Source organism: Mesocricetus auratus, unplaced genomic scaffold (assembly GCF_017639785.1).
Source record: "Mesocricetus auratus isolate SY011 unplaced genomic scaffold, BCM_Maur_2.0 Super-Scaffold_100015, whole genome shotgun sequence".
In the NCBI taxonomy this organism is placed as follows: Eukaryota; Metazoa; Chordata; class Mammalia; order Rodentia; family Cricetidae; genus Mesocricetus; species Mesocricetus auratus.
Genome location: NW_024429198.1, coordinates 45,693,661 through 45,711,754, shown reverse-complemented (window position 1 = coordinate 45,711,754; position 18,094 = coordinate 45,693,661). Strand labels below are relative to the sequence as shown.

General features: G+C 42.4%; 1 protein-coding gene across 5 annotated transcripts in view; it reads left to right on the top strand.

Moving 5' to 3' along the window:
* The window catches only part of Ss18 (SS18 subunit of BAF chromatin remodeling complex), a 60,403-nt gene that overhangs the window by 23,035 nt on the left and 19,274 nt on the right, over positions 1–18,094 (top strand). For all 5 annotated transcript variants that reach the window (XM_021234980.2, XM_005065362.4, XM_021234992.2 and 2 more), the window contains exons 4-5: positions 10,061–10,214; positions 14,696–14,917. In XM_021234980.2, coding sequence (XP_021090639.1) covers positions 10,061–10,214; positions 14,696–14,917 — 376 coding nt within the window. The remainder of the gene's footprint in view (positions 1–10,060; positions 10,215–14,695; positions 14,918–18,094) is intronic.

Sequence of the window (18,094 nt, the reverse complement as noted above, 5' to 3'; positions counted from 1 at the left end):
AACTGAAGATGGTTTCCATGCACATTCTATATAGAAAATTATGTATTATTGTATTAATACTGTGCATATTGAAGTATGTTTCAAACAGTGGATAAGATTACTAGTTCTGTGAGATTTAGGAACCACTTCATAAGGGAGCTGTTTGTGTTTGTGAAGGCAAATGTTCGTGCAAGTATTTTTATGTATTTATATCACATGTTAGTGCCATGTTTTTACCAACAAAAACATGGCATCTGTTGGACTTTGTAAAACTCAGAAACCTATGCAATTGAATCTAGATATGAAAGATTAGTTGTATCTTTCTGTGAATAGGTGTGTGTGTGTGTGTGTGTGTGTGTGTGTGTGAGAGAGAGGGGGGGGAGGAGGAAGTACCTTCCAAAGTATTGTTGGATTTGTGTTTGCGTCTAATTGGAAATAATGTTTCATTCTTCCCTATCTTGCTTCCCTATTGGCCTATTCAACAACCAATAAGATAAGCACATACACAGAAGGACTTCCCCTATTCTCCTGCGCTCCATTCAAGCTGTCAAGTTGGCATTCAGGATTAACTGCCACACATACCGTTTTTTCATTTCCTTAATGTATGGTACAGGTGTAGCTTGTTGGTTGAACATTTAACAGTCTGATATTCACAAGGCCATGAGTTAGACTGTAGCTTTTGCATTTGAAGTCATATACATTCTTAAGTACTTGGACCTGGAGAGGTAGCCCCAATGGGGAAAAAAGCTTGCTGTGCAAGCATGGTGTCTTAGTTACTTTTCTATTGCTGTGATAAAATGCCATGAGCAACACAACTTACAGAAGAGTTTACTGGGGCTTACAGTTGTAGAGGGTTAGAGTCCATGACCATCATGGCCGGGAGATGGGAGCATGGTGCTGGAGTCGTAGCTGAGAGCTTAAAGAAAGAGCTAGCTGGGAATTGCAGGGCTCAAAGGTTCCCGTCCCCTACCCTCTAATAAAGCCACCTAGTCCTTCCCAAACAGTTTACCAGCTGGAACAGATATTCAAATCTGTGACCTTTGGGGGCACAGTTTCATTCAGACCACCACACATGAAGATTTGGCTTTGGATCCCAGCACCCACAGGTAACCCAAGTGCTGTAGGGCAGGAGATGCAGGTGGGTGGCAGCCAGTCTACCTCCAGGTGTAAGTCCTCGAGGCACCGCAGTGACCAGATCTATCTGCTGAGGACCTCCAGCTGCCAGGTGTCACCCACAGACCATGGAAGTGTACTAACAGCTGGACCCAGCCCCTGCCCAAGCTCTGGACTTGAAATCCCACTAAGCCCACCCTGGAAAACTTCATCCTGAAAAGTTCCACCCCATCCCCAAGAAACTCCATATAAACCCTGCCTTCTGTTCAGTTTCCTGCTGCTTCTCAGCCTGAGCAGGGTCAGCCACTCTCCTGGTTTTTCCCCTTGCAGTAAATCTCTTGGGTGCGGTTTGTTGTATGGTGTGACTGTGGTATTCCTTGGCTCTGGACTGCCAGGATACCTTTCCATCCGAGCTGCAGTGATAAGACTATTTAATTTTCTGTGTTCTCAGGGATCAGCCCCAGAGCTTTAAATGTGCTGAGCATGCTTTTCCCATAAGCGTGTTCTCAGCCCTCAGCTCATTGTTTTGACGCATAGTCTAGAAAATATTTCTCCTGGAAAGAGGAATTTTGTTTCCCCTTATTTGCTTTCCTTATGTAAAATTAAGACACGTGATGCCTAATCCCAACACTTGGGAGCCTCACTTGGGACAGTCACAGGGTCCAGGACAATCTGGCCTACAAGAGTAGACTGTTCAGTAATTAGAATGTCGGAGTTGGATACACTTGGCTTGTCAGTGTGAAGTGTATGTAATATTTGGTTTGTTATACAGGAAATACTTGCTCTCATGAATGAGAGAGATTGAGTTGATTGGGAACCTGGTACTGAAACTGGGGAGAATCCAGTTAATAGAGTAAGTGCTCAGCCCCTAGGAAGTCTGGAGGATGGTCGTCGTGCAGATACAGGGGGAGCATTAACTGTGGAAGGCCATCCAGTCAGTTCTTGTAGTTAGTATTGATGTTTTTCGGTTTGTCTGTTTTTTTCCCCTAGCTTTCTAGTTGGGCAGTTAGGATGATTTAGTTATGGAAATTAATTGATGACATCTAACACCTGCAGAAAATTCAGTATTGCTTATGATGGCATCCAGATATTTCTTGTGAGAATGAGTGGATATGAGAGACCTTCCTAAATGTATGTGTATATATTATGTTGGATGAATATATGTACACACACACACATATATTCACTTTTGAGAGACTAAATTCGGACTGAAAAGTAAAGCAAGTATGCCAGTGGTGAGGCTGGCAGGTGGCCTGGCTCAGTGTGTGGCTAGGTTCTTGTTTATGGTCTAGCTTTTACCAGTTTTAGGCAGGTTTATGTGTAGTTTCTGTGTTATGTTAGCGCCCCCTTGTGGGAGCTTTTATTAGTGCCACTTACACTACGGATGAGGAAGCTAAAGATTTTGTTTTGTTGTGGCATATTTATATTTAAAGAGATATTGATGGTAATTTGATACACTGATTTACAGTTTTATGGCAAACAATGAAATTTTGAGCTCATTAATTTATACTATATATTGTTTACGTATGTCAGGCTGTATTAATTAGTACTTTTGAAGTGTCAGTGAACAAACAGCCAGAAACCACCACTGTCTTGGGCAAAGATCGTGTAGTGTTGAACGATGGTAATCTGTGGAGAGGGGAGAAAAGAGCAGGACACATGCGTTGGGGACACTGGCAGCGATTGCTGGAAGGGATGAGCAAGGTGTTAGGAGGCCGCACGTCACTGAGGAGTGGCTGGGAGACAGACAGGCCCTCGGACAATTGCTAGTACGGGAGGAGCACGCCAGCAGAAGATTGCTTCGCGGACCATTCTAAGGACTTGGGTCTCTACTCTGAAAATTAAAGCTCTTAGAGGCTTTGAGAAGTTGTTCTGATTTAAGGAGATCCTGTGCAGACTGGGAAGGATGATGCAGAAGAGGGTGGGTTGAAGGGAATGGGGGGGGCAGCTGTTACAGCAGACATGGTGGCAGCTGCACCAGGGTGATGGCTCGGAAAGCACTAGACGTGGTCACATCCCCGTGCAAAGTGGAGGCCAGAGGATGTAGCATGGATAATAAAAGCCAGAGACAGATACTGAGGTTCAAGCTGAAGATCAGAAAAGCAAAGCAGCCAGTTCTTACTTGTATCTCAAATTGAAAGGACAATCCTGCCTCCAGGAATCCTCAGTCTCCACTGCACTGAGCTGCCTTATATTCCTCTCTAATGCTGGGATTAAAGGGCGTCATTGTAGGAGTTTTTGAAATAAAAACTGAGCCTCAAACCCAAGGCCTTGTACATGATACAGTAAGTTTCTTGTATCTGCCTCTTTCACATACCTTCTACTTTGAGAATTGAATTGGATGAATAGTTCTCTGATGTAAATATTCATTTTCCTTTATCAAGGTTATGAAGATATGCCTATGTTTTCTTAAAGTCTATCCAACAGTTGATTGGATGCATGAGGTCCTAGGTTCAGTTTCTGGTAGGGTTGAGGAAATGTTTATCTATGATCTATTACATGTCACACTCTGTTGATTTGGCACCATTTATTGAAAAGTGTTCCTTGACCACTTAATGTTAGTTGGTTTTTTTCTTACTGTACATGTGAGTTCTCAATTCTCTGTTCTGTTTTCTGTTTATCTGTCCTTGCACCAGCCACATATTTTATTATTGTGCCTTATAGTTAAAGACTTCATATTTGCTAATGACTGTCCTTAAGATTGCCATTTTGATTCTGAACCCTTTGCATGTATGTATATGTTAGAATGAGTTTACGAATTCATGGGAAAAGCAAGCTATAGTTTTGATGGCATCTGTAGGTTAACACTAGGGAAATCCATTATCTTTATGCATTGAATTATCCTCAGTTGCTCTCAACAGCGTTTCTCTACAGAGATGCTGCACATCTCTTCTAGGTTAAACGCTGTCAGTTGATAATTTCACTTTTCAGTTTGTTGGAAACACACAGTAACATAGTTGATGTATGTGTTTACTTATTCTAAATGTGTGCACATGTGTATGTGCAGTCGACAGTGTGGTTTCCTTTCCAGGCTTTTGTTGTTGTTGCTTTTTTCCACTTCTGACATTACTTCGCTTGCTGAATCATCTTACTGAATATCGGTGTTAGTAAGTGTTGTCTTAGTCCCAAACTTCAGGGGCACGAGTGCAGATTTCATTAATAAGTTGATGTTGGCTGTAAACTTTTTGTGAATTATTATTGTTCCTTTTAAAAAGAATGGTTATTTTTGATGCAAATGGGAGGGTTGTGAGCACCATGGTGTGCTGTGGGAATTGGAGGTCAGCCCTGTGGGGTGTTTTCTCCTTCCACCGTGAGTGGGTTCTGAGGGTTGCGCTGTGGTCCTCAGGCTTTCCTTGTGGGGCTCAAGCACCCTGACCCGCTGGGCCACCTGGCCAGGTCCCTGCCTGTGCTTCATTGCGAGGACTTTGTGTGTGGTATTAAGTTCATTAAGTCCTCTCTCTTCATGAGTGTTCTATAGACTCCGCTTTGAGAATTTGGTGCTTTAGGCTATCTCCACGGTTGTACTGACCTGCACTCCCAGAGTGAAGTCCATTGCCTGTGATGTGTGGCGTTGTTGTTCACTGCTCTAGAACTGACTTGCTTGTGTTTTGTCCAGAGGTTTCTAGTGTCTGGAAACGTGTCCTGTGGTTTTTCTTCTGAAATACCTTGTCAGGGAGTGATGGACTCGTAAAGAATTGGAAACTGGTCTTATTTTTATTTCAGAAAGGTTATATATGGATTTCTATTTGGTATTTTTTTATTCCTAAGTAATTTACATATGTAACCACAATAAAAGTCCACAAGAGATTTCTTCAGGAAAGATTTAACAATCTGGATCAAGTTTTTTATAGACAATTTTTCAAATTTACCCCCCTCCCTTTCTTCCTCTCTTGGTGCTAGGAATTGAGTCCAAGGCCTTGCGCGTGCTGGTTGCCCCTCAGACTTGCTGTTTTTGGTGTCACTTTCCTTGAGCTGTGTTCAGATGCTCTGTTCCCGTCACCTGAATGATTTAAAGATGTTCTGAGAGGTCTCCTGCTGTCTCTTACTTAGGTATTGGTTGCTGCTTGTGCCCTTCTTTGCCCTAACTTTATGTATCTTTTTTTCTCGATAATTCCTGCCAAAGGTTGGCAGTTATTGGTACTCTCACAGAGCCAGAGTTTGCCTTTCTTTGAGCTACAAGCTATCATCTCGTGGTACCTCTGTGCCTCATGCTTCCTCGTCCTTCTCTTGTGAGCCAGGGTCTTGCTGCGCGCTCAGGGTCTCCCAGGCTTGCTTCTCCCTCAGCTTAGAATTCCATGTGTGCGCCTGTGCTGGACTACCACAGGGTTTCACGTTGCTTTTTTTTTGTTATCATTCAACTGAAACTTATTTCTGGTTTCACGTGGTTGCTTCCTTGAATAATACGATTTTGTTAGTGATTTGTAGTTAACTCTTCTGGCCTTCTGGTTTCAGCTGTTTTGATTTGCCATTTTGTTTTGTTTTGATTTTGACCTTTTGTAAGTTTCTGAGAGAAGTGTGTTGAGGGTCTGACTCTTCGTGGCTTGTTATTAGTTCTCTCAGGTTGCTTCTCAGATCGTTGAAGCTGTGATAAGAAGTGTACACACACACACACACACACACACACAACACACACACACACCCGCTGGCGTGGAGTGTATGGGTTCACCCTGGAGAGCATCCTCCTCTTCCCTCTGGTTCTGATGACTCTTCCCAGGGTCTTGTGCTCACTGCCGAGCAGCTATTCCCAGCCCTCTCTATGCCATCGTTAATAGTAATTTATGTCAATTGATAGATTTATTGATTCATTCCTCCAAACTCTTCCAAACTGTGCTCTTATATATAGTTATTTGCTTTTAAACAGTTTTAATTTCTTTTCGTATATGAGAGTTTGCCTGCATGTCCATGCACTATATGTCTGTCTGTTGTTCCAGAGGCCACAAAATTTGTAGAATCCCCTGGAGCTGGAGTTTACAGTGTTGGGAACAGAACTCAGGTCTGTACTGTTTAGCCATATCTTCAGACCCTGGTTATTTTCTAGTGAACCTCTTTCTTGTAACACATTATTGCTCACTTTAAGGAATTTTTATTGTACCTCCAGCTAGAGAAAAGGGTATTGTATCTTAGTATAGAGCACAGGCTGGTGTGTTACCTTCTGTGTGTTGTCTTAGTGCTTTAAAGGAGTCAGTTACTAGCTGTGGAAAGCTCATCCGTAGCCAGAATGCTCCTGCTGTGTTTTCTCTGGGTTCTGTAGCTCCAGGTAGATGATATGCTTTCATACTGTATGTTTTCCGTGCTGGGTCTCAGACTCCAGCCTCGTGCCTGCTAGACAAGTCCTCCCCGGCTCTGCCCTGGCCTGTGTGCTCTTTCTTTGGTTTGTTTGTATTTCTCTTCTACACCTCTGCATTTCTGTAAATCACTTCTCAGCTGTGGTTTGTTGTTTCTAACTATTGCTCTCTTAATTTCTGTCATTTTTATTTCTAGTTCAGGGATTTACACCTGACTCCTTTATTAGATTCCCAGGACTTTATAGAAACTCTCCATTTTCCTGGGTTTTATTTTTTACTCCCGTTCTTGCTAATATCAAGCATGGTTATTTTTAAGTTTTCGACAACCCCCAATTTGAATGCTTTGCATGTCTTTGTTATTGATAGGGTTATGGAGGTTGCTCAGCCTGGAGAGGTGCGTGCTGCCAAGCCTGACAGTGTGAAATTAATCCCCAGGACCCACATAATGAAGGGAGAGAGCCAACTCCTTCAAATTACATTCTGACAATGCCCCCCATCCCCGATGCACACATAATAAAAATAAATAAAAATTTAAAACTAATGTTACTAATATTCTCTATTGTTTATCCTTTTGGAGTGAAATAAAATTCATATATAACAGTCACTATGTTAGTCATTGTAAAGCATACAACTCTGACCTTTACCATTGTCATTTCAAAAACAAAACCGAAACCACAAAGCTTCGTATGTGCAGCTGGAGAGCTAGTTCAGTGGTTAAAAGCAGAAGCTGTTTTTGTGGAAGACCTGGGTTCAGTTCTCACAGCATCTGTAACTCCAGTTCCTGTGGATCCAGTGCTTTGTTCTGGTTTCCTTGGGTACCAGGTAGGCACGCGGTACACATATATACATATAGACAAAACACCTATACATTAAGAAAGAGAAATCTTAAAAAAGAAAAAATCCATATCTGATACCCCTAAATCTCAATTCTCCCTTCTACTCCTCACTGGGCAGCAACTAATTTACTCCCTGTCTGCATTTGCCTGTCCTGGGCATTTGTAAAAATGGAGTCTTTTGTATAGCCTCTTTCAGGGAGAGTCTTAAGACACTCTCTGTTGAGCATGCATCACAACTGTGATGTTTGTGTGTGACCAAATATCACTCCACTGTGACGACCCTCCTGTTTTCTTCATGTTTTCAGTGAACTGCTGGCAGAAAGTCCATTCATCTCACTTGGGTTCTTCTGAGGGATGCCTTGAATGTTTTATCTGCAAGTTTTACATAAATGTGTGTTTGCAACTCTAGCATGTGTACAAGAGTTGGAATTGCTAGATTCAGTGCTGACTTGAGAGGTGACATTTGCCATGGTGCCTGCACCTTTTTTTACATCCGCACCAGGGAGAGATTCTGTCCCTCTAGCGCTTGCTCATCTAATTTTTACTTTGATATTGGTACTGGTGTGTTGGATGTTACTCCTGTGTTTTATAATGCCCTGTGATTTTTTATTTATTTGTTTGTTTGTTTTTCGAGACAGGGTTTCTCTGTAATTTTGGAGTCTGTCCTGGAACTCTATAGACCAGGCTGGCCTCAAACTCACAGAGATCACCTGCCTCTACCTCCTAAGTGTTGGGATTAGGCGTCACCATCAACGCCTGGCTCATGCCCTTTGATTTTTAACAGAATGTCAGGATTGTGGCTGAACAGTTACAGCAGTACACACCCATGTTATTTTCTTCCAAAGGGAGTCATTTGCCCTCAATGTTGAAAACCAGGGATAACCTTATGTTTAGCAAGACTAGACTTGTGAAGGCCAGGTTTTGGGTTTGACTTCAGTCTAGAAGAACCTGTGTCCTCTCCAGTCTCCCATGAAGGCCCCTCTGACTTGGTGGCTCACACTCGAGCAGTTGCTGACCTCCAGCATCTGCTCACTCTTGTCACTTCATGTGGGTCTTCTCTTGATGCCTTGCACTTAAACTTTCCTTTTTCTGCTCGTCCTGCGCACAGTGCGCTAGAGGAAAGGGCTGAGGGAGTATGTGGTGTACGTTTGACCATCTTTCTGGAGGGATAGCCTTCAGTTCCTCCTTTTCCAGCTTCCTGTTGTTTCCCAGCACTTTATGACTTATTATCAAGAGTGTTTGTTTGCTATGCCTTGTAATAATAATAGTGAGCCAGGAAGTGTTATAGATTAAATTAAAAGTTAATCCGATTTGGAGGTGATATATATAATTAAGACTAAGCTGTGTGACCTATTTTTTTTTTTTTTTTTTTGGTTTTCGAGACAGGGTTTCTCTGTATTGTTTTGGAGGCTGTCCTGGAACTCGCTCTGTAGACCAGGCTGGCCTCGAACTCACAGAGATTCGCCTGCCTCTGCCTCCTGAGTGCTGGGATTAAAGGCGAACGCCACCAACGCCCGGCTGCTGTGTTGACTTTTTTAACAGAACTAAATTAAGTGTGTAAAGATGTAAGTTAGACAAAAACCTGAAGATGAGATTTTTTAAAAATTCTTACTAAAGATTAGTGATGTGGATTTATTAATACAGAAATTAAAAGTTTTTTTTCCTTTACAAATGGCACTATTAGCAATAACCAACACTGCCAGGAGATGGCGGTGCATCCTTAATCCCAGCATTTGGTGACAGAGGCAAGCGGATCTTTGTGAGTTCCAGGCCAGCCTGGTCTACAAACAAACAAAGAACCAATATTTCTGCAACTGTTAGTTTGCCAAGTGCTGCTGTGTTTAGATCTGGAAGCTACATAGTAATTAATTAGAGGTGACAAATATGAGGAGCTGCTGAAGTGGACAGCAGCAGGGCTGAAGGAGGAGGGAACGAAGGCAGGAGATGTGTGGAGGGTAACAGCTGTGTATACATGTCTTCCTACTCTGCGGACCGAAAAGGAGAGTTTGGAGAAAAACTAATCAACTATTTGTCTTTTCCATCAAAGAAGGGGGACAGGTATTAAAGACCATCTTTGTGTGTGTGTGTGTGTGTGTGTGTGTGTGTGTGTGAGAGAGAGAGAGAGAGAGAGACAGAGAGAGACAGAGAGAGACAGAGAGAGAGAGAGCGAGAGAGAGAGAGCAAGAGAGCGAGAGCGAGAGAGAGAGAGAGAGAGAGAGAGAGAGAGAAAGAGAGAGAGAGAGCGAGCTTTCATCCTTTTGTGAACTCAGATTTAGTGAGTAGTTTTCTTCAAAAGTTGATTAGGAAGTCCTTTAGAGGCCTCTGTCTGTGTGCCCTTCCAGGCCATCGTAGGGTTCCCAACCAGTGAGGACACAGAGATACGCTGAGCTGTTAAGCTCTTCTCCACTGCCGGTACTCACTCTCTAGATGAAAAAGACATCCTTCTTTGGGACTTCTTGCTCCTTTTATGTATTGTGACGCTGTTGTTACCTCCTTTGCAGGTACAAGTCTACCATTAGTAAATAAACATGTTTGTAATGAAAGGACACATTAGAGGTCATCAATAAATGAAAAATCTGTTTGTATAGCCTATTAGAAAATTCCATTTCACTGAGATCATAGGTTAGAACACACTTTAACTGTAGTTACTTTCCAAGGCACTTGAAATTATGAGGGATATTAAATGTGATATTAATAAGTCCATCATTAAATGCATCAGAAGGCATTGAAATGCATTTGCTGTTTTGTTTTTATCCAGTTTAGTAATGTAGACAGCAGCCCTTCCATGGAAATCTTTCATCCACGAGTCTGCTGTTTCTCTTGTTTGACTAAGCTGTCTTCTTTCAGCCGCCCACGCAGAACATGCCTATGGGTCCTGGAGGGATGAGTCAGAGCGGCCCCCCGCCCCCTCCCCGCTCTCACAACATGCCTTCAGATGGAATGGTGGGTGGGGGCCCTCCTGCCCCACACATGCAGAACCAGATGAACGGCCAGATGCCTGGTAAGTTTTCTCCTCCAAGACATTAACACCAGAGTTGCTTAGCAACTGAAACGACATGGGGGCTCAGGGGATACTAGATTGTTGATGACAAAACTGCTTTGAATGCCCCCGAGTCCAAGCTCTCTGCGAGTTTGTTAGCTACAGAGCTACGTGACCTGTATTCAGTGTTTATCAGGCTGCCCTTGGGCTTTGATGTAGCTGACACACAGCATTCCTCTGACGGCCAGAATTGGCTAAATTTAGTCTGTCTGGAACTATGCAGTACAGTTAGCTTTAGGAGCTTTTTGGGGGAAAGGAATTGTACCATAGCTTCAGAATTAAAACCTGTTCGTGAAAAAAGTACCAAGACGTTTACCTAAAAATGTATTGATCTCAGAAACAGGAACACTGCAAAAGAATACCTGGGAACAGGGACAGAATTGTCCCTGAAGTGCACGTATATTTAGTATTTCCTTGCAGTTATTTCTGAAGCTAAATCTAGGTTCTTATTAGTACAAACGTTTATAGGGTATCATCAATATGAAAATTGATGTAGAAGCAGTATTAAAAGCTGAAAATATAAGTGCCCTTACATATTGAGACATTGCCTTTTTCCATTTTAACTTTAGAATCAGTATAATAGTAACCTTTTTAGGCTATTTGGATGTTTATCTACTTAACCTTTTGCCAAAAAGAATCCTTAAACTGTTTTGTTTTTATAACAAATAGTCTATAGCGTAAGTTTTGGTAAAGCATGCTCTCTACCTTTCATACGAGAACATTTTTACGTTCCGAAGATTAAGATTATTTTCATTAGCCAAAAATAAAAGAGCACTGTTCAATTAGCAATAGAGTAAATTAAAATAATGGAACCATTTATATTATTAAGCTGGATGATTAGCGTGCGCAGCACAGTCTCTTTATTTGGCTGGTTGTACTGTTGATTGCACCGGTGCCCAAGGATGATGGCTTTAGTAAAGGAAACAAAGAGGAGAGCTCTGAGCAGAAGACAAGGTAGCCTGGTTTTAGAAGATTGATGCTCGCTGATAATGCAGGAGGTAAATGGTGTTTCTCTGGTTCTCTTCTGTGTCCTGCTAAGGTTCGCAGCATTGATGGCTCTAACAGCATGGAAGGAGGAATATAGGCATACTGTTTAGTTTGCAGTTAGGCTGTAGTTGAGCGAAAGCTGCTTGCCAAGTCCTTGTGTGGCTCTCTAGGGCACATGGCTTTAGAACTTCGGTACAGTGCTAGTCCAGGTTAGCCAGTTGGGAGCTCTGTGAGTTTGTGTTGATAGAAACTTCGGTTAGAACTTGTACTTTGCAGATTACACTGAGGCCCAAGAGCAAGGGAACAGCTGTGACGCGTCCAATCACTGTTAACCTGACATCTTGGTTTATATGTAAAGACGTTCTTTTTCATTCAACACTTGTAGATGCTTGTTATTATGGATGGGTGTGTGTGGAGTCAGAGGAAAGCTGAGGAGTTGGCTCTCCACCTTGCTGAGGCATTGTCTCCTTCCACTACTCACTGTGTACGCAGACTAGCTTCTGTGGATTTTCTTCGGTCTCTCTCCGTGTCCCTGTAGCAGTGCTGGGCTTTCAGCTGTGCGCCACCCTGTCTGGCTGTTTTATTGTGTAGATTCCAAGTGGGGAACTAGGTCAAGAGGCTTGAACAGAAGTTAGCACTTTACCTGCTAATGCATGCCCATAAATAACTTTTTATAAGCTAAGATTATCAACCAATGGTGAGGTTGTTTGGAATACTAAATACCCATTACTGTCTTCAGAGAAAGTTTACTGTTTGGTGTAAGAGAGAGATTGGAAAGCCAATAGCTTATATTGCTTACATTTGTTTTTAATTTCCTAGTGTAAGTTTTTTGCTATTGTTTGTTTGTTTCAAGACAGGGTTTCTCTGTGTCTTGGCTGTCCTGGAACTTGCTCTGTAGACCACGCTGACCTTGAACTCACAGGGATTCACCTACCTCTGTCTCCCAAGTGCTGGAATTAAAGACATATGCCACCACAGCTGGCCCCTAGCATTATATTTCAAGGCCAGTTACATCATCTGATCTTGGCCAAATAATCTCTCAGTCAGAGGTGTATTTTCTTTCTTTCTTTCTTTCTTTCTTTCTTTCTTTCTTTCTTTCTTTCTTTCTTTCTTTCTTCCTTCCTTCCTTCCTTCCTTCCTTCCTTCCTTCCTTCCTTCCTTCCTTCAAATTTTACCAATTTGTTAGTGACAATCTTGTTTTTATTTCTACTAAGCCTAGAAAGTAAAAGTAAGTTGACACACCTATGGAACCAAAATCAAAAGGCACAGATGTTTCTTTACTCTTGCTTTTTCAGATGTTTAGTTCTGGGTCTGGGTCTGGGTAGAAAGGAAAGGGGCTCCTGCAATTTCTGATTTCTTTCCCCTCCTCACTGCCCCCTCCCTCTCCCCAAGAAAACACCCTCTGCATAAGCTTTCAATGCAGTGTACAGACAGCTGTCTCAATGCGGTGCCGTGTCCCATCTTTTTATTTTAAGTGTATAGATGCTTTGCTTGCATTGCTTGTCTGTAACACGTGCATCGGTGGTACCAGATGAAGCCAGTAGAGAGCTTAGGATCTGCTGGGGCTATAGTTGGACAGCTGTAGGCTGTGGTGGGGGCTGGGTATCAAGCTGGGACTATAGTTGGACAGCTGTAGGCTGTGGTGGGGGCTGGGCATCAAGCTGGGGTGCTGTGGAAGAGCAGCCAGTACATTTTAGCTACCGAGCCATCTCTCCAGCCTCCCACCCTTCTTTATGGATGTGTCTAGCCTGCATGGCATTGCCTGGTGGGGGAAATGAAGTTTCTAGTGTTTTGTATGTCTGTGCACATGCATACATTTTTGCATCCATACACATGTGTACTCTGAAACTTTCTATGTGTAAAATTCCCAGAACTTACGTGATTGGATTACAAGCAGATTTTATGATGGGTGTAAAGTACATTTCAACCTGGGTGTAGTGGAGAATGCCTGTAATCCCAACCATCAGAGGCAGAGGCAGGAGGTTCAGCAGTTCTAGGTCATCGTTTACATAGAGGATTTGAGGTCAGTCTGTGCTACACAATATTCCTTGTCATAAAACCGGTCATTGCAAAGTGCCCTGTATGAAAACAGTACTTACCTTAGATTTGCATTCCTTCAGCAGTGTATGAAAGTGTTTCTTCCTAATGTGCTGGGTCAGTGTTTGAGACAGGTCCTAGACCTCACTGACTGGGCTAGGCTAGCTGGCCAGCAGGACCCCGGGGACTACAGGTGGGCCGTCTGTCTCAGGTCCTCATGCCTGCATGGTAAGCACTTTGCCAACTGAGCCAAGTCCCCAGCCTTTTTCTTTTAGTTTTTTTGTTAAGCTCAAATTTTTTTTATTTTATTTATTATGAATACAACATCCTGCCTCCATGTATGTCTGCATGCTAGAAGAGGGCACCAGATCTCATTACAGATGGCTGTGAGCCACCATGTGGTTGCTGGGACTTGAACTCAGGACCTCTGGAAGAGCAGTCAGTGCTCTTAACTGCCGAGCCATCTCTCCAGCCCCAAAATTTTTTTTCAAGGCAGGGTTTCTCTGTGGCTTTGGAGGCTGTCTTGGAACTAGTTCTGTAGACCAGGTTGGTCTTGAACTCACAGAGATCATCCTGCCTCTGCCTCCTGAGTGCTGGGATTAAAGGCATGCGTCAAATTTGTTTATATATAGCTAAATTTATCCATTTATTATGGCTCTGAGCTTTCAAGCATACTTAAGGCTTTACCTTTCCAAGATTATTTTCAAAGTATATGCATTGTTTTCCGCCAATATTTGAATTTTTATACATATAAAATTAGTTTTAGTGGAAGGAATGAGGTACTGATCCAGCCAGATGTTTTTCCAAATGGCCATCCATTTGACCCTGTCCTCTTTGCTGAGCTCTGACTCTGTTGCCATGGATATAAATGTTACCTTTGTTTATCGTTGGCTACATCTCCTGTTGCGATGTTTTCAAGCTCCTGTGCTGCGTTTACCTGTGGTCTGTTTGCTTGTGCCTGCCAGCATGCCAGCACCACACACTTGGTTAGTCCTTGAGTCTTTTTTTTTTTTTTTTTTTTTTTTTTTTTTTTGGTTTTTACGAGACAGGGTTTCTCTGTATTGTTTTGGAGGCTGTCAGTCCAGCCCGGCCTCGAACTCACAGAGATCCGCCTGCCTCTGCCTCCCGAGTGCTGGGATTAAAGGCGTGCGCCACCACCGCCTGGCTTAGTCCTTGAGTCTTACTGTCCTAGTAAGCTAGTGTTCCTTCTGTCCTCCTCCCAGACAGTTCCTGGCTTCATCTCTAAAATAGCATCCCTAAAAATCTGGGAAATTATCACCATGTGCCTTGTTGGAGATACCTGTTTAAACTGCACTTATTTCCTGTTGGCTAGGCTGTTTGTTACTACAGTAATGAAAAGAGACTTGTACTGTGCATCTCTTTAACTCATTTTCCATTCTGACCATTTCTCCTCGAAGGACCTAACCATATGCCAATGCAGGGACCTGGACCCAATCAGCTCAACATGACAAACAGTTCCATGAATATGCCTTCAAGTAGCCATGGCTCCATGGGAGGCTACAACCATTCTGTGCCATCATCCCAGAGCATGCCTGTGCAGAACCAGATGACAATGAGTCAAGGGCAACCAATGGGAAACTACGGTCCCAGACCAAACATGAATATGCAACCGAATCAAGGTAACTGTGCCCGCCACTCATGCCCCTCCCCCAGTTCATGATGTCCTTCTTAATTATTACTGCTGGTATGTGTGTGCGCACGAGTGTACATATATACACACATGCATATACAGCTTGAGTCCTTTTAGCATTGCTTGTGTTTATGGCTAACCAGTTGGGATCAGATAACTTATTTGGGAACTTGTATGCAGAGCAGCCTGATTTCTTCTCAATCTCTCTCTCTCTCTCTCTCTCTCTCTCTCTCTCTCTCTCTCTCTCTCTCTCTCTCTCTCTCTCTCTCTCTCTCTCTCTCTCTCTCTCTCTCTCTCTCCCCCTCCCTCTCCCTCCCTCCCCCTCCCTCTCCCCTCTCCCTTCTCTCTGTCCCCTCTCCTCGTTGACTACTTCTAGCTCTTTGGACTTTGGGATTTCCTCTGTGCGTATTGGCGTGTCTGCTGGTGGCATGCCAGTCTTGTATTACTGAGGTCTCCCATTATGTCTAGTGGACACTGTGTAGCACCAACTACCCTGGGTCTCTGGCTGACTCTTAAGGCATTGTGTTGAGAAGGGCAGGCTTTTTAAAGATAAATTCCCACTGTGCAGTCAGGCTGGCCTTGTTGGCTTGTTTGGGGGATTTAAGACATAAGACAGTCTCTGTCTAAAGTGTGAAGTGAGTCATAGTTGTGCTCATGAGAAAACAACATTGAGTTGAAGTCACCTTGAGTCTTTTTGTGTTTAGAAATTAAATTGCTCAATTTGCCTTTTCAAGATTGTTTGCCCTTTGTAGGATTTATTTGGAATTCTGTGTTGTTGAATTGTTTCATAATACTGGTCACTGGATAAGGCAGCATTTTTTTTTTCACATTAGAACACTGGAGTGTACAGTTTTCCTTCACAAGCACACTATCTTAAAAGTCACCAGCCTAGTCCTATTCACTTGCTGGGGGCACTTCTGGTGACTTTCCTGTTTTTGAGGCAGAGACAGCCCTTCTGAAGGTGTGGGTGCCTCTGTGCCCATAGCTAGCTACTTAGCATATTGGGATGCATGACATTATTATCAGTCTTAGTGACATTGTTTTCCATGTTTCTCTTTTAAATATCTTGTAAATAATCGCTAAACACCAGTAAGTGGCGCTCTGTTCTGCTAATTGCTGTGTTAAAGCATTTGGCACATTGCCACCTTAAAGTCATTTCATATACAAAATGTAGTGAGCCTTGATCTTGATTATAGAAAAAAAATCAAATCACTCAAAGATACTCAGATGAAGGAAGAATTGGTTGTGTTAAAATTATTTGTGATGAAATACTATAATTTCAAAATATAGTCTGGACTTCTATAATTTTGATTAGATGCGATCAAGTTAGTTATCTGGGTCTGTTGGATGAAAAGCTGGTCTGGCAAATGAAAGTTTCATTAAGAAGGCTTTGTTGTTGTTTCATCATAAAACACTGTAGATTTTATAAAAATAAGCTACATATTTTATTTTTTTCTGTTTAGACATAAAAACTTTGTAGATAGTCCTTTTTTAGAAAGCTTGAAAATTTCTAAAAATGGAAAGGAACTTTTTAACATTTTTACCTCTTAAAATTTCTCATAGGACCCAAAGTCCTGGGTCCAGCCCTTGGTACTGTTCTGCTCCCAAGTCAATTTAATATGGGTTGCATTTTCTGTTTTGCTTTTGTTTTGTTAGACAAGCCCTGTAGTTTCACGTGTTTATGTTTGTATCAGGAAGCACCAGAAAAATGTTTAAAGGTACTTGCTGTTGTTTTCCCTCTGGGGGCAGATGTTGCTTTGTTAAGATTTATGTTGTGTGTGTGGTGTCTTTGGGGGTCAGAAGAGGGCACCCTCTGGAGCTGGAGCTAATGGATAGTTGGTGAGCCATCTTGTGAATGCTGGGAACCAAACCCAGCTCCTTTGCAAGAACAAGTGCTCTTAACTACTGAGCCACCTCTCTAGCCCGTTAAGTTGTTTGGAGGTAGGATTTCCATGTGTCACCAGGCTCGCCTTAAACTTAGGCTCCTCAGCCTTCTAAATTCTGGGGTTACAGTCATGTGCTACCAGTTTTTAAATTTTTTTTTGAGTCATGGAAACTAAATATTGCTGAATTCTGAGGTTCAGCTTATGTTTAGGGGCCAGGAATATAACTCATTGGTAGAATAAGTATTTTGTACATGCAACACCCTGGGTTTGAGACCAGGAAAGAAATGAAGTTTTTTTTAAGTAAGTGAGTGAGTGAGTGAGTGTGTGTGTGCGTGTGTGTGTGTGTGTGTGTGTGTGTGTGTGTGAGAGAGAGAGAGAGAGAGAGAGAGAGAGAGAGAGAGAGAGAACACTGAATGGCAGTTAACTAGTGTATTGTATCATTTGCTAATATATTTGTGGTTGATGATGTTTGAACTGACTGATTATTAGATTTTCTTGCTGGGGTTGTACCTGTAGGTGCATACATACTGCATAAGTATCCAATCACCAAGCTACACCTCACTCTGCCCCTCTCATCCCCAGTAACAGTAGTTTATAAATGAGACCTGCAGGACAGAGTCTACATGCATTCATTCTTAGCTGTTACGCTCATGGCCCCCAACTCCCTTTGTAAATTGCTATAAGAATTCTGTTGTGCCTTCCCACATCTCTACTTTGAATGTTAAATTAATGGGGAAAAAATGAACTCCCAAATCTGTTAAATTAAAATTTTACTAGTCCATATGAAATAAATCTACTGTGAGATACTCTGTTCATCTTTATCTTTTAGATTGCTTAAGAAGTAGAGAAATAGTCTGCGAACCACTGATGCTGATATACTGAGGCCTTGCAGGATAGTAAGACAGTGTGGTAGAATTGTGGAATCGCTTTGAACTTTTAGTTCTTTAAAAAAGTATTGAGATTAATTTTATAAACAAGCATGTAAAGTACTGAACTCCATTATGGAATTGTCGTACATGTGTTTCATTATACTTTGTTCTAACTTGTCCACCTGCCACCTGCCCTCCTTGCGGCCAGCCCCGGCTGGCTGCCTTGCTTTCCTGCCATGTAGACTGTAGTCCTGTTTTCCCTGTAGGATCCCTAGCTCCCTCTCACGTGAGGTCCCCTTTCTAGTTGAACCTCATGAGTAAAAACTGGCCTTAGCTTTTTAATAGTTTGTGAAAAAGTTTAAATTGATGCAAAATTTTAAAGTAACAGAACATTAAAAAAAACATTGTTAA